At 46.0% G+C, this 24,998-nt stretch overlaps 1 protein-coding gene across 4 annotated transcripts in view; it reads right to left on the bottom strand.

The window, feature by feature from the left end:
• The window catches only part of TACC2 (transforming acidic coiled-coil containing protein 2), a 140,357-nt gene that overhangs the window by 75,635 nt on the left and 39,724 nt on the right, over positions 1-24,998 (bottom strand). For 2 of the 4 annotated variants that reach the window (XM_069864096.1, XM_069864097.1), the window contains 2 exons: positions 9,523-9,648; positions 856-987 (listed from right to left, as the gene is read on the bottom strand). The exons of 1 other annotated variant lie outside the window; for it this stretch is intronic. In XM_069864096.1, the coding sequence (XP_069720197.1) occupies positions 856-987; positions 9,523-9,648 (258 nt within the window). The remainder of the gene's footprint in view (positions 1-855; positions 988-9,522; positions 9,649-24,998) is intronic. One more of the 4 variants, XM_069864098.1, reaches the window with a different exon arrangement.

Below are 24,998 nucleotides of genomic sequence, written 5' to 3'. Positions count from 1 at the left end.
CCCCTGCCTCATAGCATACTTGTCCCAAGCTGATGGCCTCTATCTGCTGGGTGGAAAGCACAGTTCTCCAGGGACTGCCCGTTTCATATTCTCAGCTGTGCCTTGACCTTTTCCATTAATAGATGTCACAACAAAATGCCTTTATTGCTGAGCCACAACAGCACCCTGGTTAATCGCCCACAGGACAGGCATCAGCAGCAGCTCCGACATGAATATCCAAGCTTCATCTTGATTATATCTGAGATGGGAGGGCTCAGTCTGGGGATTTTCCAAGCAAAAATTCCCTAGGCCATCTATCAAACACCACGGCACCAGTCAGTGCAAGTTTGAAGGCAAGAAACTTTTAACTTATAAACTGAGATAATTAATTTCTTTAGCAAGAGCAATGCCAAGCTGAAATTCTCCCTTCAGTACTGAAAACTCTAATGCAAATCAGTAGTGTGGGGTGGGGAAGACACTGGCAGCATCTGAAGGGGAACAAATAGGACAATCTTCCTGAATGACACCTGATCTTGCAGAGTTTCATGAAAAACACAACCCAACCCTGAATTTCAAGAGGGGAAAATATTTGGAAAAGCCCTAAAAACTTATTAATTTAAAAATAGCAGGAAAGATCAGCACAGCAATAACCAGTGTAGTCCAAGCTCCCTCTTCTGGTCTTGTGCAGTAAATATAGTGGAGTAAGCAGGTCTTGATAGTCCCAACATTTGGCTTCAAACTCGAGTAGCAAAGCGTTCACAGAACTTAGACGAAACAGTTGTTATTCAGCCTCTTTCACACTATTACGTTTTCTCAAGTAAAGGATGGGCAGACACTGAAATTTACTGCGACATGTAAAATAACATTGCACAGTACCGCTTTTCGTCCCTTGTGAATCCTTCTGTTTCTGGAGCAGGCAGTTCTACACCATCACCAGGGCCCACAGCCAAAGGCAAATCCCCAGAACAGAGGTTATCAGATTCTTTGCCACTATCAGTCTGGGAAGTTCTGCAAAACAATTATTAAAAACATGCTTTCAGATCTCAGAAGGCCCAGGAAGCTTCAGTGAAGCCTCCTTACAAGATGAACTTTGACTCGATCTGAACTAAGAAGCACACCATCCCCTCCCCGATACTGTCTCTCACACTTCCCACAAATTACTACTTTGTACAAAACCTATTTCACTGCATTTCTCAGATGACCATACATGCAGTAACGTTGAAAAGCTTTGACAGCTCTTACAGACCAAAACATTACCTGCCAGAAAAATTTAACTATATATATATATAGGAGATTAGTAAAATAAATAGAACACTTCTGACTGCTTCACAGCTCTCACACAGCCCTTTTTCCTCACATACATTACAAACATTCAATTACGTGACTTGAGTGACTTGTCTTATAGAAAGAACTAAAATCCAAGATAAAAACTCTCTTACTTTAGAAGCTCTCTTTATACTGTAATGCTAAACCCACAATAATCCCTGAGCTCATGACATGAGTGTTAAGGGCTGTAACGCTGTTGTATTTGTTAGTTCCTACATGCCCCTCTGCTCTGTGGAGCCCCACAGGACCCAGAAGCATGACAGCTATGTAATGATTTCCCAAGCATGGCAATTTGGCTTAGTAGTGGGCAGGTACAGCTAGACTCGATAATCTTCAAGGTCTTTTCCAACCAAATGATTCTATGATTCCATGAAGCATGGACTAGAGAGTCCAAGGCTCTGTTCAAGTAATAGTGCTGTGGGTTGCTCTGAGGAGGTGTGGAAGGAGCTCTCACACTCAGCCACTGTGCAGGGGAGAGGAGGAACAGCCACCTGACTGAATCTGTGGCACATAAGTGAGGGAACTCTGGCTGGTCCTGGTCCTAAAGGCAAACTAGAGCGGAAGGCACCCTTATGGCTCCGTGAACTTTCAGGTTTCTTAAGCAAAACCCAAATTAGAAAAAGCCCTCAACAGCAACACAAACGAAACACTTCTCTCATAAGCCTTCTTTAATGCTCTTTAAATGGCCTCAAGTTGCACCAGGGGAAGTTTAGATTGGAAATTAGAAAAAATTTCTTTACCAAAAGAGTGGTGAAGCGGCTGCCCAGGGCAGTGGTGGAGTCTCTATCCCTGGAGAGGTTCAAAAACCATGTAGATGTGGCACTTCGGGACATAGTTTAGCAGGCACGGTGGGGTTGGGCTGATGGTTGGAGTGGATGATCTTGGGGGTCTTTTCCAACCTTAGTGACTCTGTGATTCTAAGGTACATTACCTCTGCACCCAAAAACCACCCCACAAGAAGCCGCATTGCATTAACATACTCTGATCTTGGCCACACTCATTAAACTAATGACGGAAAAGAAACTACATAACCAATGACTTTGTGTTTCACAAGCAGGAGCAGTATAGGTCTTGTCACACCACTCTGTCCTTCCCAGGGCACCTCCAATGCAGCAGAGCGGCAGAGATGTCCTGGGGTAGCAGCCTCCCTCCCTGCCAGCTCCTGCTTCCAGATACCCAGATGCAAATGCCGAAGGAAACCTTGGTGGAACCAGGCCTTGGCTGCTAAATTTCTTTCAGGTTTCCTGAACTAAATAGAAGCAGTTATCTCAGCCGTTCCTTTTCATATTTCCTCTCTCCTCCCCCAAGTAACTACACTGTAATTGTAGACAGCAGATTAAGCCATGTTACTGAACAAGAGTGAGTGAAGTTCAGGGACAGATTGTGCCTTTCTTTAGAAACACGTATACAAACAGCAGATAAACATAAATCACATCCCCAAATTTAGTTACAATACATACCACAGTAAGAGCAGTTATTCCTCAAAGCATTTATCCACTAAGATCACGACAGCTCTTTCTAGCAGGGGGTTAACCTTGACTAGCTCATATCCATGAAGCTGCTTTGTGCTACATGGGACAGCTACTCAGTGATTTCTTCTAAGAATTATCCCTGCTTTCCACACTCCTCTTTTCCTCTCCTTTCTTCCTCACTGCCTCCCTTCCTTCCTCCTTCCCTCTGTTCCTTTCTTCTTTCCTTCCTCCTTACCCTCCTCCTGTTTTTCTCTCCTTCCTTCCTCCCTCCCTCTCTCCTTTCCTTCCTTCCTCCCCTTCTTTCTTCTTCCCATCCTCCTTCCCTTTCTTTTCTCCTTCCTCCCTCCCTTCTTTTCTTTCCCCATTTGCCCACACCAGTCAGACACTGATACAGACTTCCTAAATTTTCAGTCACATCGAATTAAAACAAACAAACTAGTAAATAATAATTAAAAAGCAAGTGTTTCCTTTTCACCGAGAGGTCTTTTCCCTCTGCTCAAAATGCCCTTGTCCTAACACAGTCACAGCACCAAACTCATACGAAGGCACTGTGACTAAATAGGGTGGCACGAATTGAGAGTCAGATTTTAAAGCAAAAAAGTAAACTGCTAAAAATAAGCGAACACCGCACATGTGTTTGGAGAGTAAACAAAGCATTGCAACTCCCAGACAATTCAGCAGAGGGCCCGGCCAGGCAGACACACCAAGCGCACCCAGAGCTCTGGCCCCACGATGCACACACAAAGCACCCCAGTTGGCGGCTCCAGCAGCGCCCGTTCCTCCCAATGCCCCGTTGCCCGTCCGGCTGAGCCCTTCCACCTAAAGGGAAAAAGTATTCTGAGATACCCTTTGAGCAACATCATTCCTAATGATCTTCAAAAAGCAAAACTTGCCGTTGAAACACAGGCATGTTGAGAAGAGCTCTGCACACAGCACAGGGCTCACCCTCAAGTGTGTTCTGCTTCGACCTAAAGCAGATTCACCTTCTGACTTCAGCTCAGTCTCATCTAAGCGACTTCATTTTCTGACAGTGAACTGCATGTGTTTCGGGCAATGTTTCTTTCTGGAACTGACAACACAGGGCACTGGGATGCAGAAAGGCCACTGCTTACACTTATTCCTACAGAAACCCAGGCCATTCTCGAGCTGGAGGAGCTGTAAGGGAAAGAGGCGGAAAAGGTCGCACCTGCAGGGAGGGGCAGACAGGAGGGGTAACCCCAACCTGACCACAGAGGATTCCATCCCATGCATGTCATAACTCGGGATGAACTTGAGAGATCATGAGGGTCTCTTTCTCTTCTTCAATGACCAATGCCAAGTGAGGATCTCATCTGTCTGCTTGCCCTTGATCCTGGATCCATGTGTTCCTGAATCCAGCTCCTGAGCCCAGCTTCCTCCTGCCACTCACCTTTTTCCCGTACGTAGAGCATCAGTGATGACAAAGTCATTGAGGGGGGCGCAATTTCATATGTATATTTTTTTTTTCATGAAGGCTGTTTCAGTTTTATTTTCCAACCTGCAAGTCTTTTACTCTCATTCTGCCTTCCCAGCGGATGGGAAGGGAATTGGGAGCCCATCTGCTCAGTTTTAGCTGCCAAAGCAGGACAGGCTGGGACTAAACCATGACACAGACTTATAGTATCTGTACATATTAAAATCCACAAATAATACCCCTTCGTGTCTCCAAGCTTCAGCTAAACCATCAGTCACTGGATTCCCATTAAGAACATGCCTTGTGCAAGTGAGCTTGTAAAGATACACAGCAGGGATGCAGTCGGCACTTGCATTTTCTCCGACATCTTGCATCAACCTAAGCACTGGAAGGCACCCATCATCCATGTGCCGTGGGCAGAAGGACTGTCAGACAGGGCACCACAGGCAGCCCCCACTCCTTTTCCCCAATGCTGTCATTCTGACAAGGGGTCCACAGCACAAAAGGGTGTTGAGCAAGGCCAGGAAAAGTAGGTTGCAAGACTAAGCACACCAGGTCCAGGGCTGATATTGCCACGTAAGAATCTTGGCACTGTTCAGAGCGGTTTGGATATCAAATTGCCACAGCATAGTGCTACTGATCATCGCCCATCACCAAATGGACATCACCTGCAGATGAGTACTGCCCACCAGTGGCATCATCAGCTCACAAGGGGCAAGACATAGAGGTTTTTTCCAATCTCAGTGATTCTAAGTTCATCCAGTCCAACCATCAGCGCAACACTGCTGTGCCTACCAAAACATGTCCCAAGTGCCACATCTACATGATTTTTGAACCCCTCTAGGGACTCCACCACTGCCCTGGGCAGCCTCTGCCACTGTTTCATCACTCTTCCAGTGAAGAAATCTTTCCTAATATTGAATCTAAGCCTCCCCTGAAGCAACTTGCAGCCATTTCCTCTCATCCTTGTTACTTGGGAGAAGAGACCAATACCCACCCCTCTGCAACCTCCTTCTAGGTAGTTGCAGAGAGCGATGAGGTCTCCCCTCAGCCTCCTCTTCTCCAGGCTAAACAGCCCCAGGGCCCTCTGCTGCTTCTCATGAGGCTTGTGCTCCAGATCCTTCACAAACAAGCTGGTGAGTTTGGAGTAGACACAAAGTCTGCACCAAGTCTGGTGCACTTATCAAGCCACAGTACTTGCATCAGCTCAGATGTCAAGTGGCTATCTTTAAATCCCTGCTTCTCCACAGCTCTTACTAAAACAAGACTTGCCATTATTTTCCAGTGAGTAACATTCTAATAGCTGTAGCAAGGACACCACCAAAAGGGACAGGTCTTCCCGGCACACAATAAATCACACGCTGGCCAGTCTGCTCCCTGTAGAGCCAAACTAACTAGAAAACAAGCATCTTTCAAGCTCTGTCTCTGTTTATTTTTAAGTCATTCTCAACAGTCACTTTCTGCCCCGCTGTGCATGCAGATGCCCCTGGTCCCCCTGCCTGTGTTCAGCCGGAGGAGCACACCCCGAGGGCATCACCTTCCCCAGGCTGTGCACTCTGCGACCAGGAAAGGTCCATCTGCAGATAAAGCAACACGGCTTTCGGTGCATCACTTCTCATCAACTCCCTTCTGACCACTTAACGTGTCCTCTGCGTAACAGGAGCTGGAAGAGAGCCTGAGGGAGGGGAAAACAGCGTTTTCTACTGCCAACTCAGGTTTAGAACAATTTTGATTCCTGTGTGTTCATCCCAGAGCTGCACCAGCTCTGCCTGCTCTGGACTAGATGCCTTGCTACAGCTCTGCAACCTCAGGGGGAGCTTAAATACAAGAGCATAAGCTTTCCTTAGCCTGTGGGAGGGACCAGAGTTGGGGTTGTCTTGCCTGTTACCTATGGCCTGATCCTAATGACAACTCACACAGCAAGCACTTTCCAGGCTTGCATCTTTCCCAGTGCACCTGCAAGTTTTTTTGCTAGCGAGACAGGCAGCAAGTCGGAGGGAACTCATGTTTAACACCCCTAAGCAGAGAGCCCAGCTGAACCGTGCTCTCCCAACAGCCAGGGCACTTCTCTGCCTTCCCAATCCGAGGTTCCTCATACAGAACAGAAGCTGTATCACAGAGCACGGCACCTAGAGCACCGCACCTGCAGCACCAACAGAAAGATGTGTCTGGCCAGAATTTCTCCTAGTGCAATGTGTCCTGGCAAACCAGAGTGAACTTGGCCTTTCACTTCCATTGCTAAACAAAAAAAAACCAAAAACTTGGCAGAACAGCCAGTGAACTCTTTACCCAGTTCTTTTCAGGACAGTCCTCTGCAGAGACAGTAAACAAACCCCACTGACCCCAGCAGATGATGCCACGCTGTCCCTGATCAATACGGAATCAGCCAGGAGGAGAGAGGCAGACAGGCAGCCTCAGGGAGCAAAAAAGGGATACAGTTTCTTGCCTGGACAGATGGGGGGACAACCTGATCTTTTAATGTGTGCTGCCATCTGGAAGACATTTAGCACAAACTGACCCCTCTGCCTTACACACACCATTATTTTTCCTTGTTGAAATGCACACCCTATGCACTATGTGACACCCCTTACACGGAAATGCATGGAAACAAAAGGAACTTACCAGTAAATAACTAAATATATTGAGGGAAAAACCCCCACTTCATAATTGTACTTTGCTGCAGACAGACTGGAAATACATTGTGCCATCTAGCAGCCCTTGTGACATTTCAGAAACGTAGTGGAGTGGTACAACCAGAAAGCATCAACACGTATGTGTGCAATACAGAATTGTTTGCAGCCCTAATAAAAAGTAGTGGCACAGTATTTCTACACAAAATGCCAAAAAACTGTTGCCTATAGAATCATAAAACGGTTTTAAGGGATTTTAAAATCACCTAATTCCAGCCCTTCTGCCATGGGCAGGGACACCTCCTACTGGATCAGGTTGCTCAAGGCCCCATCCAGCCTGGCCTTATTGAAGTAAGATGACCACATTTATAAAGCCACTACCTGCTCCACATCACAGGTGAAGAGAAGATGAGGGAGAAGGCAATGACATGGAACAACAAACACCACTGAAACTCTTCCCGTGGACAGGAAAAGCCCAGTCCTGCTCTGACTGCTCCTCAGTTTGAGCACAATCCCAGGCATTTAAGAGTCCTACTTTTATCTGCTATCAGAATTATGTTGTTATCAGGTTAGGGCTGACCAAATCACAGAAGCTGGCAGGGTTTGTCACTGCCAGAAGATAGCTGCAACCATGCCTGGTTCAGACAGGAGCCAGCTGCACCAACATTAACCCCTCTTCTTCCAACTGGCTATATCTGCAGGTGAGCACACCTGGAAGCTGCTGCAGATCCTCTGACGGGACACCAGAGAACGAGGGTCACAGAGAAGCTGGCAAGTAGCAGCAGCTCAGACAGGAAAGATGGGTGGAAAGAGAAGAGGAAGGTTTTTGAATCAAAGCTGAACAAGGATACAAAATAAGGGAGTATAGAAAAACACTACTCACAAGAGTTAACTCGTGTGACTTTAAAAAAAAAAAATCAGAAAAATTTAAACTAACAACCACAGAGAGCTACCTGCAGCCAAATCCATTCCAGTGGACCACATTGTATTTCTCTCTCGTCTTCCTCTGCTTCAGGAACTGAAAACCTACCTATTTCCATGCTGAATACCCCTGGCTTGCAATTTTTCAGCCCTGAACCCTCGCAAAAACCCTTGGCCCTTCCCTCAAGGTCAGGATATGGAAACAAGAGCCAGATGCTGTGGCTGCTGCAGAGTCTTTGCACCCTCACCCCTACTGGGCTCAGTCACCCCATACGGGTGTACGACAGCTCAGCCCCAGCACTCCCAGCCTGCCCGACTCAGATCACGGAAGAACCTTGAGATGAACTTACAGACATTAAAGGTAAAAATGTTTTTAAAGACAGCAGTTAAGTAGATCAACAGAAAAATTATACTATAATTAACTTTAAATTCCAGATCAGAATGTGAACAGTGAAATTAAGAGGCTCACAAGAAGCAGTAAATTAAGACAGTGTAAGATTGCTCTTCCTAAATGTTTCCTAAGGTCACACTGAATCACAGACAGCTCGTGTGCCTTTTTCCCTATGAAGACCTAACTATTGCCCCAAGGGCAACAAAGACTATTTCAAGACCGTTTTCCAGAAACTATATATAAATATTCCCGGCACTTCTGGTGTTCATCTGTTTTCATTCCTTTGCACTCAGAGTAGCTCAGAGCTCCACATCAATTAGCGCTCGCTCTTTTCTAACCACCTTGCTACCCCAGCCCACAGTCCATTAGCAAGAAAAAACATCAACAGAATCCACAAAACCCCATCAGTAACACAATTACCCTTGTTAGAAACAAAGAAACACAACTCTCTGAGTGAAAACTTACAAGAACTGGAGCAAATCCACATCATTAGCTTCCCACTGCAAGCTTCTCTAGGTCACTTTACTCTGACTGCAAGGAAAAGTTTGTTTCTCAGACTCACTCACCAGTGTTTGCTAAGAGCCAGCCTGGGGACTGATGGAAGACCAGTCTGGGCTAGATAGCAAAGTCACCCAGATTTTAAGGTGGATTGAGCAAACCATGCAAGCTCCTTTCAGCCTTTAGATAGCACGTTATTGCTACTTCAGCTAACCAATTTAATACTAGCTTAAATATATGATGTATGTTTACACTCCACTGAATTGAACAGCAAACACGCCCTGCAAGGCTTCCTTCACTCTTGGCAGTTAAGACAAATTCACATGCCCGAAGATCCTGACAACTCAACTGCCACCAGTACAAATAAAGCAACAGTCCCCTTCACAGCGCAAATAATGGGAGACCAAAACCCCAGCATCCAACAGAGATGAGATACCTGAATGCTTTATAAGCAGCATTATACTGGTGAGGAACTTCTCAAAATTAAAGAAAACATCCAAAGGATCAGTTATTTTGTAGCAATTCAAAAAGTATAAGCACCTAAAACCCATAAGGCACATACTACACCTTCACGTGGCATGACCTTCTTCTATGCCACAGCAATTCCATCTCAAGGAAAGGTAAACAGCTTCCTTTGAAGGTTTTGATAAAGGGAGATTTAAATTCTGGTAAAGATTTCCACTGACAGATGCTCCACTGCCTACAGACTCAGCAATTCCACCAGCAACTGGCCATTCCAGACATACATCCAGCTGAGAAGAGCGACAACAATTCCTCAGCTAGCGCTGCCCCTGGTGGTCCTCAACCCACCCACATCAGTGAGTGGTTTGAGCCACTTCTCACAGCTCCAGCTGCAACATCTCCATACAGTACCTTGCTGCAGTCAGCTCAGCACCATCCACGAGGCCAACATTTCCACACTCTGCAGAAACAGCTAAGGGTTGCTCAGAAGGGTCAAGGGGAGAAGCCAACTGTATGTCATCACCGGGACCACGAGGGCTGTGAAGATAAAAGACATGGGAAAAGGCAGCCTTAGAGATCAGAGTTATCGCAGAACTAGGGCTGTTTGGCTGATCAAATGGACTTTAGCACATGTATGCTAAGGTGTGTGTTAGGGAACAGTGAAAGTTGGTGCTTTTAACAGAAGTCAGTTTTGTGCACAGCTCTAGTTCCCACCAGCCTGAAGCCTCAGGATTTTTGTCTGTGTTACCACTGCAGGACCAGCGAGACAGTACAATCTAACAGCAAATTCAGCCCCTTTGGATGATATGAGCTACTATTTGAACAAAAGAAATGGCAAGACTTCCTTGCTCAGAAACCTGGTAACACACAGGGAGCTTGAGTCCAGATTTCACCTGCTCCAAAGCTGTGTGAGGGCTCTGCACAGGGAGCACAGAGTCAGACAAAGGTGTCCTGGATTCCACAGGGAGACTCCTCACCTCGCCTTTTACCCAGCGAAAGCAGGGTGCTGCCCGGTACTGAGCGGCTCAAAGAAAATAACTTGGAAACACACCCTTGAGTCAATAAGGAAAGGGCCTGCTCAAGAAGTGGGTTTTGTTTGGTTTTAATAAAGACACCAAACTATGGGAACCCCCTGAACATAATGGTTGTGTTGTCTACTTCAACCCAACTTTCCTATGTGGCCACCCAGGGACCAGGGTCCTAGAAGCAGCAGTTGTCCCTGAAATTTCTAAAATCCTCAGATATCCGTAGAAGATAAAATGTGACCTTTAACTAGGATTTTAATTTCACATCTGTGGATTGACCCAACCGGCTCCATTATGGGGTGCCACTTTCCTAAACCCCCTTTGTCCACGTTGTTTCCAGCACCAGCAAGTGAATACAACCCTGTGCACAGAGGGATGGTGCCTTACACAAGCAGACTTGAGCAGAGCTGTACAGACCTCAACCTGTCACTCGGCATTTGGAATTACAGCCTAAACCAAAAAATTCCTCAACTGGGGCCTTCAGCTTTAACACCAGACAGTTACCACCTTGCCTAACCGCGAATCCAGTGGACCAGTAGGATCCTCTACTACAGTCTAATTTTGGTCGAAAGAATGTAACAAGGAGTTAAACTGCACTGTAAAAACGTGAATGCTATTCCAGTAACTTCACGCTTAGAATAGAATCACAGAATCATTAAAGTTGGAAAAGACCTCACCCAGTCCAACCATCAGCCCAACCCCACTGTGCCAAATAAACCATGTCCGAAGCACCATGGCCACATGCTTTTTGAACCCCTTCAGGCATGGAGACTCCACCACTGCCCTGGGCAGCGTCTGCCAGGGCTTCACCACTCTTCCAGTAAAGAAATCTTTCCTAATATCCGATCTAAACATCCTCTGTGGAAACTTGAGGCCATTTCCTCTTATCCTGTCACTTGTTCCTTGGGAGAAGTTATCTAAAGGATTCTGTAAAGCAACACGTTCCTATGGGAATAATGCTTTGTCAAGCTTGCTTCCTGTTCTTTTTATTTGATTTTTAATTAATTACCCCTGTGATCCTTTGTAAATCAGTGCTGCTGCTTTTCACCCAGAATCACAAGGTTGGAAAAGACCTACAGGATCATCAAGTCAAACCACTCCTATCGACCATTAACCATGCCCCTCAGCACCTCATTTCCAGTGTTTTCATTCTACACCCATCCCAGTTTGTCCATGGCATCCCTGACCGACCACGTGGCACCCTCCTCTCCATTACACCCGCACTAAGAGGAGGAGGGCTAAGCCGCCGCACAAGGTGCAGCTCTCAGGTGACACCCTAGAATATCTAATTATTTTTAATATTTACAATTTTATTTTTATCCAATTACAACAGTAAACATTTAGCTGTCCACACCTTCACAAGTCCAGCTCCACCAGAGGGCTGAACCTGTGGGAAGCTTTGAGCACTACAACTTTTGGTTTTCACTCATCACTAGGAGTTGCGTGTACTTCTGTCACAACTCAGGGTGTCCCTCTGCTGTGCCTTAAAAAGAGCATTTAAAAGCAGCCCTTGACAATGGGATGCTGCGACATGAGGTGATGGACAGGTCTTGTTCTGGCTTCTGAGAGAGCACTGACAGTCTTTCTGAGAACATACAGAAGTCATGGCACAAGCCAAGGCTGTGACTGAAGTGATTTTCATACCAGCAACAGACAACGTAACTGGAAACTGGGGCTCGGGGAGGTGATGGGGAAGCCGCTCATTGCCAAACCACTCTGCGCTGCACGGCACAAAGAACCAAGCTATCCAAGAGCTACTCAAACGAGTTCCACAACTGACGTTCCCAGGCCTCGCAGGCGCCCGCCGCCAGGTTCCTGCTGCAAGTCCTCTGCGGCAACCTGGCTTTTAGGCCAATTTGTTTCTAGAACAGAGCTCTGTAAAAAGGCCACAGGCTTTTTCCATTCCATTGCTTAAGTCTTGAAGAGGATCTACTTCAAATTACTTCAAATTCTACTTATGACAAGCATGACTGAAATACTCCTCAAAGGAAAATACCTCACAGTTTAACAAGCAGTTGCTTACCAACAGCTGCAGTGAGCACACTAAATTCAGCCCAAAGACCAAGGGTTCGGTCTGTTATTAGTGCCACAAATGAAAGACATTGCCCATCCAGTGTCCTTAGGCTCTTGAGTTTCATAATTTCCCTTACAAGGCCTCTCTTTACCCTTGAAAACAGATTTTCCAAGGCACTATCAGAAGGCAGGAATGCAAAGAGCAAGCTTCAGTCATTAAATATCAATGAATGAATGAAAACCTGAAGAAATCAATGCAATTTCTTCTGTTTAAACACAGAAGCTCTGACCTCTATGCAAGACGCTCTCAAACCGAGGCAGGGAACGTATTTAAAATATGTAAGAAAGCACATCTTCACACATGTGGATACAGAGGCAGCAGCGTTGGCTCCTTGGCACCAACCCCGCAGCCATCTCAAGGATGAGGAGCTCTGGTGGGTCCATCTGTTGCTCTCCTACTGATATCAGCGAGATGCAAACCTTAAAGCCTCCGCTTCATACTCAAGGTTTCAAATGTTTTGACGCTGGTGCTGGAGACAGAAGGCAGCTACAGGTCTTGGCATTTTCCCCCTGTCCATGTTTTTCTAATCAGGAGAGCTTGATGTGGCTCTCTGAACAGTCAGCAACAGCTCCGAGTTTGCTCCAAGGAAAACCAATAAGCATTTTAAGCCTTACTGTCTCCTAGCCCCAAACATTTGGCTGCTTTTGATGAGATAATGGCAAGATTTGTACGTCCTGCTCTTACTCCAGAAATCTCTGGAAAATAGCACCAACAACCGCAAGGCAGGACTCGGCTCTTGGCCCTCCCATCACCCACTAGTGCATTTTCTTCTAGAAATGAGGTGTTGGTCCCTGGCCACAGCAAGGCTGAGACATAAAATCCTCTAACGTTCATACTTGGCTTTTTATTAATTTAGGCCAAAAAGTCCAATTTTTAAGCCTCAGTTTACACATGTACAACAAAAAATATTAATTTATCACACAAAAATACTGTATTTGCTGTTTCTGATAAGTTCTTGCCCTGCAATTCTTTGCAAGGGAAAGAAATCTAGCAGAACCAGTTCAAATCCATTTATTCAAGCACACTGGACCAAACAAAATTTCAATCATTGTATTAATTCCTTCATACTATTCACTTTTACCTTCTAATGCTTAATTTTGCAGCTTATCTTGTACATCAGCCACATTCATTTAGAAAACCCAACAATAAGCTACTACGGTAACTCTATGCACTTTTGGGATTTCTGTATGTTAGAAGTATTTTCACAATTATTGTGACTCCTGTCAATATAAGTTAGCAGAGTAGAAGATAAGAAGCTATTTCTCAGATTAGAAATCAACATCACCGTACCAGAAACAAAAACTACTCTTGTTCAGGAAACTACTCAGGACTGCTGCATAAACTACCACCACAGGATTAAAAACAAACAAAATCCTCTTACCCCCCTGTACCTGGTGAGGTAATTTAAGATCAATTTAAGCAACAGACTTTTAGGAAAAATATGAGATGCTGAGATGGAAATGTCAAGTGTGGCTTCACTCCCCAGTGAACTAAGGGGACATCCACACAACGATCAAATGATGTCCCCACAGGGCAGGTCCATATGCCAGCAGCAGCTTTTAAAGCTCCAACACAGCACAGATCAGGGCTCACCAGTTACTTTTGCTGCTCACTAAGCGGAGATGACATGCTCATATTCACAAGTTCAATTTTTGGGAAACACACTGCCTTTTGTAAACCCAAAGACTTAAATCTGCATTTGTGATTTTGGAAACACGTCTCAAATTCCTTTTGCATTCTGAAGGAGGAACTATGCCCAAAGTGCCTCACATCAGTGCTCTGTATTTATAGCTCGGTCCCTCCTGCGTGCCTGAGCCCAGCCGAGCTGGGTGCTGTGCAAACACTGTAATGAAGGTGTCCAAGAGATGAACCGGCATGCGTTAATTAAACAAAATTATTGTTGCGCAGGGGACACACAAGTTTGATGTACAACACTGTGCACTGCAGAGAAAAGACGTTGCCACTGAGATACAATGCCAGAGCTGGCTCCTGGGGGAATTATCCCAGTATCTGAGATTTACGTGCTCTGCCTCTAAACCAGAGTTGGGCCGTCAGCGGAACAGGTCTGGATGCTAAGTGACCACTCTCAAAGTGCCCAGGGAGAGCCAGCCCAGCACTCACGCCTGTCCCCAAGTAAGGGAACCACCACCATCCCAGCAGAGCAGCAGGAACCAACCGCTTCTCCTGCGGGCTGCAGACTGTCCAGCTGAGCCTCCAGCCACAAGGGAGTCCCTTCCCGTACTGCAAAGACCCATACTAAGAGAATAAGAAAGGAAAATAGGCACAGAAACTGCATCCTGGAGAAACAAAGGCATCTTTTAAAAGGCTACCTGAGGGCAACACCCCATCTATTAAACCCAACCCCAGACCCTACAGGGAACTCCACACCATCCAGCCAAGTGGGATGGTAGCACTGTCGCTGTCGGAAAGCTGCACGCTTGATGATGGAGAGCAATTGTGGGAAAGGACACTCTTCTGGCAGCGCTAGTGGAAATCCTGACAAGACAGAGGAGTTATCTTGGCAGGAGATGGTGTTTATTCACATGTTACCTGAGGGCCTGGACTTCCTCGCTCACCCAACCCTTCTTGCTGAGATGTCCCTGAAGTTCTGTACCGCATGTTCAAGATTGATCATCGCTGTGATTAGTCACAACCATAAAGCAGAAACAAATTACTTCTTTTCCCGGAGTAGCCTACATTACTGTGGTCACATTAAATCCTAAAAGTTACGCTGGTTTATTACATTAGACAAACACACACAACTACTTTGGATTAAAAGACTTCAGGGAACTGAAGCACGCGTTGTGGCATTACATCCTCCACAAGCTAAAAGAGGGACAACAGGAAGCCACACAGAAGTCTTAACGGGATAAATCACGCCTGCACGGGATGAATAAGCGTATTTGCCATAATAACTGTCAACCAGCATAAAAAGTCCATAACGTCACACGAGCAGCTTCTGGAGCCTCGGGAGGGCTCAGTCGCGTCCTGATGCCGAAACTCTCCACATTCCAGCCGGTAAACCTGATCCAGAAGCTGCTGGGTGTGACCAGAACCCCCCATCCCAGAGCCTCCTCACCCGGCCCAGTAGAACCCTAACCCCACGGCAGGAGCTGCAAAACCATCACCTTTCCAGGCTTCTTCTTGGAGGCGAGGAAAGCCAATCCCCCCAAGCCCAGAGCTGGAAACTCTTGGAAAAGTTGTTCAAAGGAAAAAAAAAAAAAAAAGAGGAAAAACAAACCCTTTAGAGCACGACAAGCAACAGCTAACATCTCATTTCTGATACTCTAACTACGCGTTGCTTTTTGTTCCTTCCTTGGCTAACTTTTTACTCACCAACGCCAGGAAACAATCACCAGCTCCACAATCCCCAGGCATCCTCGCTTCCGAAACAACCCGCAAGAGGCTTTTTCACCCCGACTCCTTCCACTTCTTCCACCATCCCGGGTCTTTTTTTTTTTTTCTTTTTTTTTTTTTTTTCAGTTCTTTTTCCCACCCCTCCCGCACGCCAAGCCCTGCCCCGCAGTACAAAAGGCTGGGGATGAGTAGGAGCTTGGAGCTCTGAGGCTCCTCCCCATGAGGCTCCCTAAGGAAAGGACAAGCCAGACGAGCCCCGCGTCCTTCCCCGGTTGCTGGAGCCGGAGCGCTTTTCGCACGCAGAGAGCAGGGACCCCCACCCAAAGGAACGAAACCGCAGCTCCCACGTGCGTTTTGTTCTTTATTCCTGCCGGTTTGGTGGTGGAATTGCTTCCAGGGCTTGGGTTTTCTAGTCACAAGCCGAGGCTGCTCCGGGTTTCCCACCCGCTGCGCGGGGTTGAGGAGGATGCGGGCAGATTAAATTGCAAATGCCTTCCAAAAAAAAAAAAAAAGTCACTTCAGCAGAGATTTGAGCAATTGATGGGGTTTTTAAAGTTTCAGGATGCAGAAAGAGTGTTTAAAGGTAACTTTTTAGAAGTTACAGAGAGCAGGAAAAGTTTTTAACAGCTTCCACTGAAACTTCTGGTTTGCATTTAGAGCTATAAGCAACTAACTTCTGTATTCTTAGTCTAATTCTTCCGTTAAGTCCCACATCTTAAATTTGCACAGGTTTTCTTACAGGTTTCTTTAAAATCATGCTGGTTTTCTTACAGGTTTCTTTACTTATAAGAAGAGGGAACAGTTCTCATTAGTTGCATGCCCTTATTAATTCAGCACAAAGCAGACGTGGGTCTGTTAGAGCAAGGCCACAGGAGGACACGAAGATGATGCGAGGGCTGGAGCATCTCGCATACAAGGATAACCTGGGACAGTTGGGGTTGTTCAGCCTGGAGAAGAGAGGGCTCTGAGGAGACCCGAGAGCAGTTTCCAGTACTGAAGGGGGCTGCAGGAAAGCGGGGGAGGGGCTCTTGATCAGGGAGTGCAGGAATAGGAAAAGGGAGAATGGTTTTCAGTTGAAAGAGGGGAGATTGAGAGGACATCTTTGGAAGAAATGTTTTCCAGTGAGGAGGAGGAGGCCCTGGCCCAGGTTGCCCAGAGAAGCTGTGGCTGCCCCATCCCTGGAGGTGTTCAAGGCCAGGTTGGATGGGGCTTGGAGACCCTGATCCAGTGGGAGGTGTCCCTGCCCATGGCAGGGGGTGGGACTGGATGGGCTTTGAGGTCCCTTCCGACACAAACCATTCCATGATTCTATAACTAATCTCTTAGGTTTCCCACAACACAAGAGAGTAGCTTCAAATACCTCTTTGCATCGAGATACACCAAACTGCATAGACAAGCTGCCAGCACCCAACAAATTAATTGAGTCTCTACGCAGGGAGACCATTATCATGTTCACAACATGTCATACAACAACTACAGACTAAATATCTACAATAGCTATCCCACAGCAACTTAGTGCTTACCAAGATTCATTGCTTACCAAATTCTCGACCGAGATATTTCAGGTAAAACACTGGCGCTACAGGGACGCAATTTAGCCCAGTTAGAGTTTTCCAGCTCACTTTGCCCAAACATTCGATCATGTTGCCAGCTCTGCTTGCTTGGGTGATAAAATTAATTAATTAATTAATCTTCAGAACTCTGTATAGATCATCTTAGCAGGACCACGCATCTTCATTTAATATTAGGGTACAGTAATTATACCAGTTGGACCTCTCAAAGCACCAATTCAGAACGGAGCCTCAAGTGGAAAAAGGTATTAATCAGTTTGGATTTGACCCTTGAACTGTTTCTCTCTCCAGCTCTTGTTCAATTTTCTATGAGCAAAGGAAGGGAGCAGATTTTTGTTCAGGTAAGTTTTGTGTTACAGGAGAACTTCCACGTTCCTGAATCTGAAAGCAGATGAAAGGGATTTCCCATGGATGTGCTCATTGCTGCTTTCAACAATTCAGATGCGTAGAGGAAACAGAAGAATAAACCAAATGACTCCTAGAGACGAGGTCAGATAAGGAAATGGGGGAAGATGATGAAAAACACATAGCCTGCCAGCATCACCTGGGCTGCAAGGCATGGCTCACTGTGGGGAAACACCACACCCTGTCCAATATGCTGTGGGGAGTTGACTTAGCTGCCAGGTCCAGAGCCAACAGTATCCACTCTGACAGCAAGGAATAGGACCAAGCAGAGTAAAAATTTCTGGGAAGAGCAGCTCTCGTTTCCTGCCTCCCAAAAGCAGCAGGAAATGAGGCACAGAAGTTACCATGATTTCTGATGCAGCTACAGGCATCCAGCCACCCTCTCTATGGGGGGCGGGAGCAGAATTAAACTCTTCTTTTCATCTGGAAACCATTTCACAAATAGCTTCTGCAGGTAAAACAGCCAGAGGAGGAGCGAGACCCCAGGAAGCAGAAGACTCGTTAAAATAAATGTTGATGTTCCTTGCAAGCATGGCTTCTGTCTGGCACAAAGCCACAGCCACAGGCTAGCTATGTGCTTTCTAACAACCCCAAATTTAGCATTTTTGGAATAAAATGGTCATTTTGCTCAAATAACACACCTCTCCCTATTTGTTCATTGGCCCCTTGCTACACCAACCCTCTTTCACCTCCTGCTGAGCAATCTCAACTCCCCTTTGCCATAAAAACATTCCCACCTCCCTCCCAGCACCCTCTGCTACCTAAATACCAGAAAACTGATGTGCAGGACTCCAGGAACACTGTGCTGTGGTATGCATGGTTATCCGATTTCCCTGTGCAAATGAATTAATCTGCATTAGTAGAAGGCTTGTGGGTGGAAAGAGGAAACAAGCAGGGAAGCAACAGGAAAATAGGAGGTAAGCACCCTCCCAGCAAGCCTGGGAGACAATTACAGGACAGGAGCTGCCTTGCAGGCTGCAGCCTGCAGTGACTCTCTGTCTGGCTGAGCCTGGGAGAGACCTCAGATCAAAGGGCCCTGGAAGAAAGTCTTGCAAAAGCTTTCTCCGGAGGGCCAGGGCTGGACAGGAGTGGTGAACTGATGATGAGAGGGACTCGGAGCTGGAGACGTTGCTCCAAGCCTCATCCAGCGTGGCCCTGAACACCTCGAGGGATGGAGCAGCCACCACTTCTCAGGGCAACCTGGATGGTCCCACTGGAGCCCAGTCCTTCCCCAGCTCGCAGTGAACAGGTAGCCTCAAGGAAAGGCCAGAAAGCATCAGGATGGTGTATACTAGGAGAACAGCTGGTTTTGTTAAGGTAGAGCCCAAACATTTTCACCCACCACCACTATTCTGCATTTGGATGATGGATTTTATTTTTGCTAGATCCCTACCTTTTGCTTTTCTACAAATGCATGAAAATACCATTTACCGAGTTATCTGGGAGAAGGTAGATTGCAATCTTCAGAGTGGAGGAGACCCTAAAAGTAATAATTGTCTTTTCAGGCTAGCAATAGTAACAGGTACAACTAGGTTCCTGTGATGAGCATGTAGTTACCTGACGTTACAGAGGCACAGGGCGCTGGAAGGCAGAGCACATACACACCTGCACCTCACCCCAGCTCCTATGCCCCATACTGCTCCTGACTGTAGGACCTACACAGGACTATTCTCCTCAGGTGCACAACATTTTTACCCTACACTCAGGAAGATGTGAAGTTTAATTACAGGAAAACTAAAGGTACTCAAGTTCCATACCTTCAGAAGTGCTGGATTCTAAACTATGACTTGAGAAATGTCATCAGACCTCACCATTCCAGCTCTGCTCTACAAGGTGCTCTTAGACCATGAGTGGAACCTGTCAAGAGCTCCTGGTGGGCACCACACAGCTAGTGGCAACCCACCCTGCCCAGCTCCTGCTAATTCCATCCAAGGACTTTTCCCAGAAATCAGGTTGCTCCGGTCAAACCAAAAGACTTGGGGTGGAAGTGAGTCAGCCCTCAAAAAACCTGTGAAAAACTCACGAAACTGGCTTGGAAAGATGGTTACATTAAATAAACGTGGAAAACCCCAAACCAAATCAAATGAAGCCCCGACTCCACACAGCTTTTCTTTTTTTTCTATTCTGGTTTTTGAGAATGCAGGATGAACTCTGATTGAATCAACATGGTTTTCCCTGTAAGCATAAAGAGGAATCTCACACTTCTCCAGCTCTTCAACCTGAGGTTATCACTGGTCTATAAAGCAAAGACAAATACTACAGTATTTGTGTTAAACTTATGAAAAAAGAACAGCCACACCTGTGCTTGTTCTGATCAATAGGCTGCATCACAGACTGATCTTTAAGAAAACGTGTGTGCGTGACCTTGATTTGTTCTTTGTGAAGAACTAGTGCCCAGTTTTAAGGCCATTTGCAACAAAACAGTCCATATAAATAAACTGTAGTTTAACATTAAAGAGGAGTTTGGTTTGCATCTCCTAATCTCGCAGTCATGCACTCAGCCAAACCACAGCTGCAATCAGCATCAGAGCAGCTTCACTGAGAGATCCAAGCCACTTCTATAACAAACACCTGAACTCTTCCCCTCTGCTCAGACCCCACCTGAAGTCCTGTGTCCAGTTCTGGAATGCCCAACAGAAGGAGAAGATGGAACTGTTGGAGCAGACCCAGAGGAGGCCACAGAGATGATCTGAGGGCTGGAGCATCTCTGCTATGAGGCCAGGCTGAGAGAGTTGGGGTTGTTCAGCCTGGAGAAGAGAGGGCTCGGAGGAGACCTTAGAGCAGCTTCCAGTACAGAAAGGGGCTCTGGGGGAATCTCAGAAGGGATTACAAGGGCTTGGAGTGATAGGACGAGGGGAAATGGCTGTAAATTTGAAGGAAGATTTAGATTAGACATTAGGAAGAAATTCTTCACAATGAGGGTGGGGAGGCCCTGGCCCAGATTGTCCAGGGAAGTTGTGGCTGCCCCATCCCTGGAGGTGTTCAAGGCCAAGTTGGATGGGGCTTGGAGCCCCTGATCCAGTGCGAGGTGTCCCTGTCTATGGCAAGGACGTGGAACTGGATGGGCTTTGAGGTCACTTCCAACTTAAATCATAGAATGGTTTATCTTTCTACAAACAAATTGCCCACAACCATCATTTGTGGGGGCTGAAGTTGCATGATCCCCAGCAATTTTTATTGGCGAGGCTTTGGAATGGCCACCTCTTTAAATTCCTAGACTTTTACCTTACCCTTCTGCTTTGAAAAAAAGACTGTTTAATGTTAAAGCATTATATTTTTGGAGGATCAAAGGGATGGGAAACTGCAATTCTGCAGATTTGAAAAGAAGCAAGATGGATTTTTAGAAAAGCCTAGGATAGATTCAAAGCCTCACAAATTCCAGGGATAATTTCTCCAGGAAACCAAAGCTTATTTGGTGTTTCTACCAGAAGAACGAGATTTGAAGAACGCTATGTGCAAGAGAATTTCTATGTACCACACAGCATGGAAAAAAAGAAAAGATATGGAAAATCTCAGAGACTTTCAGATATTCAGCACAAACCGACTGTATTTTGATTCATTTAATGGCACTGTTAGGAAAGAGAGATGGGAGTTTTAAGGGCTCATTTATTTTCATGCCAGCTAGAACTTTTTCCTTAGTTGTTAGGGGCTCAGCAATGCACACATGCTTTTTGCTTTCATTCCTGGAAACAAATGCAATCTCTCTGGCTGCTGCAGGGTTATTCTTAGCTGGCTTTGATATTTCTATCAGCCAGGAGAGCATAACAATGTTATCATCATCACAAATTCCAAAGATTTTACATAAGCTCGAGTGACTTAAAAAAAAGAAACAAGCCTTTATTGATTACACAGTTTGTGCTTTGTTTGCTAAAGGAGCTGGGAGAAACAGGCTGGAAATTAACGAAGAAAGCAGTTTGCTGAGTTTTGGTGTCATGAAGCAAGTGCTCAGTGATTTTCAGAGCATCATTTACAAAGGGAAGCTAAACTTTACAGGTTTGGAGTTGGTAAACGCCAAGCAGTTCAGGACAAGGAATCATTTAAACCCATTGCCTACACACAGCCTGTGTTCCTAACTTGATTTTTGATCAGTTGAAACAAGATACCTTCCTTATGACAGCAAAGCAAGATAATGGGTAGCATAGGGCCAGTAGGACCTGTAGGAAGGTCTAGGTGAAAAAGGACCGCAGGACTGTACAGCATCCCCCTGGCTGAGCTGTTAGAGGCTTATGGCCAGATTCTTTGCCGATATCGCTCCACAGGAGCAGGGAGTTTGGCCCAGGATTCACTGCCTTCAAGGGCAGGTTGCAGCCGCAGCCTTTGCTCACTGTTTTCTCTTGGATGGAATGTACCAAGGGGTGAGGAAAGTGAATTAGTGGAATTATAGAATAGTTTGGGTTGGAAGGGACCTTAAAGATCATCTAGCTCCAACCCCCCTGCCATAGGCAGGGACACCTCTCACTGGGTCAGGCTGCCCAAAGCCCATCCAACCTGGCCTTCAACACCTCCAGGGATGGGGCAGCCACCACTGCTCTGCGCAACCTGGGCCAGGGCCTCCCCACCCTTGTCATGAAGAAATTCTTCCTTATGTCTAGGCTAAATCTGCCCCTCTCCAGTTTATACCCATTGCCCCCCATCTTATCACTCCAAGCCTTTGTAAACAGTCCTTCCCCAGCTTTCTCGTAGCCTCTTCAGGTACTGGAATTAGATAGGAAACAACCTTGCAGTCTTGGAGCACTTTCAGACCTCTGGTTGTTGTGTACAGAGGACCACAAAGGAATGGGGCAGGTACAGCACAGGGAGAGCAGGGAAGAGGCAGGATTGAGGTGAATAAAGAGGAAATGCTTTTTATCAGGAAATGCTTAGTCTGGGAAGAGATGCCCAGCACGTAGCAGGGAGGAGAACAGCATTAACATAACATACTAGGGCTGGATCATGACAATAACACAGAATGGTGGTGCTCAGCATTTCACAGGGACCTTAGAATCCAGGATAATTCAGCCTTAGACTGGAGCAATTAAAAATTCTGCAGTTTGAGATGCATTGATTCTTAAAGGCCAAAGAGACTCTTCTGTAAGAATTAACCTGTCAGGAGCTGGTCAAAGCGACTATAGATGAGCAGAGATCCATAACAGATAGATCCATAACAGAGTTTTTTTACTTTCCCAGAGTATCCAAATGTCAAGGAACAGTAGTCTCTAAGTAAGCCCCACCTGCTATTAGCAATGCTCTTCTGAGCTTCCGCATACCTGGAGCAATGTTGATAAGACAGGCTCCAACGTCATCAACATAAAAGACTGCAGGAAGCAAAACAAAGCAAAGGACCAGTGCTATGGAGTCCTGGCTCTCTAGACCTGTTTCTGCAAAGGACTCATGCAGTGCTGAGATGCAGAAGAAGTGAAAGGAAGCCACATGCCAGTCATGGAGAACACAGCCCAGGTCTGTAGCTGCTGTTCTTAGAGCTGCCCTGGTGGGGTTCAGAGCTGGGGCTGACTATACTTTGAGTATTCTGTTGGAAATGGGGACAGCGGAACTTGCTCCATGGGATTCAGCTTTGCAAGAAGCCAGACAACACAGTTAGGACAGAGAAAATAAGGGGGTCTGTGGGGTGTGTAAAACCAGTTCTGAGAGAGCAGGCAGCTTAGTCGGAAGAAGCATGATTGAAAAAAAAAAAAAACATTTGTGGAAAGCTAATTGGGGGAAAAAAACATAATTGAAAAGTGATTTTTAGCTTAATGGGTAAAGATGACAAATACTGATGCAAAACTCCCTGCTCAGACATGGGCCAAAGTATCAGCATCCTTGCTTGGATTTGTTTAGCAAACGCCTGTATTTGATTGAATGGAATTTCTTAAGGAACATAAAAGGCTGTGTGAAACAAGCAGCCCACATACCATCCCTCCGTGTTGGTACCTACCTAAAAAATATGTGGCTAGGGTTCTCGAGAGCATCACAGGACGTGTTCAGTACTTCAAGAAGCACCAGCAGTTTGGCAGGACCAGAGAGGATTTACTCAGTGTCGTTGGGAATAGAAGACAGATATAAATAAAATGAACACCCAGCATGGTATCACAGACCTTGTTTTCTGCCGCAACATGCTTTGAGTACAGCAGGGCACGCTGTCAAATCAGCATTCTATAGAAGCTTTACATTGACTTAGATGCTGCCTGAACCAGCAGCCAGCTTGGTCAATGGTATCCATTAGAGAAGATGGCAAAACTCCCTTTCACTTCTTAAAAAGCGGTGTGAGATGTGCTTTGGGTAAGAGTGAAGTTATCTTCATTTTATTCTTCCATGAACAGAAAAATCCCCAAACTAAACACTGCATAATTTGCAGAAAGGAAATTCCACAGAACTGCCCGTGCAGTTAATTCAGTGCAGGACTGCATCCCCCACAGCACAGTGGCACAGAGAGGTGCACCTACTGAGGATAACAAAGGGAGCAAGATGAGGGGTGGGGAGTAAAGAGAAACAATTCAGATGCAAAGAGAGAAGGACAGGAGAGACACAGCCTGATTAATTTCATGCATATCATTTATGTGCAAATCACCTTCAGCTGTTTCTCCCTTTGTTTTGTGATCCCGAGGTGCTGCACACCTGAGCTAGTTCTGAAATTAAATAAATAGGGAACTAAGAAAGCTGCATAATCACCATTTTGATAATTTCCTTTTGACTCCAAACTCTTCTTTCGCTCCAAACCCGCTTGACTGATCTGGAAAGCAGTTCTGCATTCCATACCTCATCCAGCAAGACTGTTAAAATATTTAATACTGTATTTTTATGCATACAAAAAAAGACCAAGTCAGTATTTACTAATGACTGAACACTTGCCTGACTGATTGAACTTGCCAATTTTTGATGGCAAGAACAAAGCACGAAGCAAATCCAAAGTATGTCTAGACCAGCTTTAGAGATCTTGTCTGACCTATGCATAAAGAATGTTTCTCAAGTAGTTTTGCTGATGCCAGCTGCTGCAACGCACTTCCCTCATAAGAGTATTGTTTAAGTTTATAAGTGATGTGAGTCACTGTGACAGACCTCCCCATTCTCTAACCTAGACGAGTGCTCGGTAGCTGGCAAAGGGCCCTCCTGGCCGAGTTCCTTCCTGTGCCATAACTGCTAGGAAATTCTTGTCCCCAAAGCAGCAGAACACCCCAGCCTCCTCGCCCTTTCCAGACAGTTTTATGTGCCACTCAGGGAGGAGCAGGGCAAGGGGCAGCCAGCAAGGAGCCCACAAGCACCACAGAGAAAGGAGGTTGTAGGGAGGTGGGTGTTGATCTCTTCTCCCAAGTGACAGGTGATGAGAGTAAATGGCCTCAAGTTGTGCCAAGGGAGATTTAGATTGAACATCAGGACAAAATTACTTCACTGAAAGGGTTCTCATGCACTGGCAGAAGCTGCTTGAGCAAAGTGGTAGAGTCCTGATCCCTGGAGGGGTTTAAAAGCCAGGCAGATGAG

This window comes from Phaenicophaeus curvirostris, chromosome 9 (assembly GCF_032191515.1).
Source record: "Phaenicophaeus curvirostris isolate KB17595 chromosome 9, BPBGC_Pcur_1.0, whole genome shotgun sequence".
Taxonomy (NCBI): domain Eukaryota; kingdom Metazoa; phylum Chordata; class Aves; order Cuculiformes; family Cuculidae; genus Phaenicophaeus; species Phaenicophaeus curvirostris.
The sequence above is the reverse complement of the archived record's forward strand: the minus strand, read 5'-3'. Positions and strand labels throughout refer to the sequence as shown.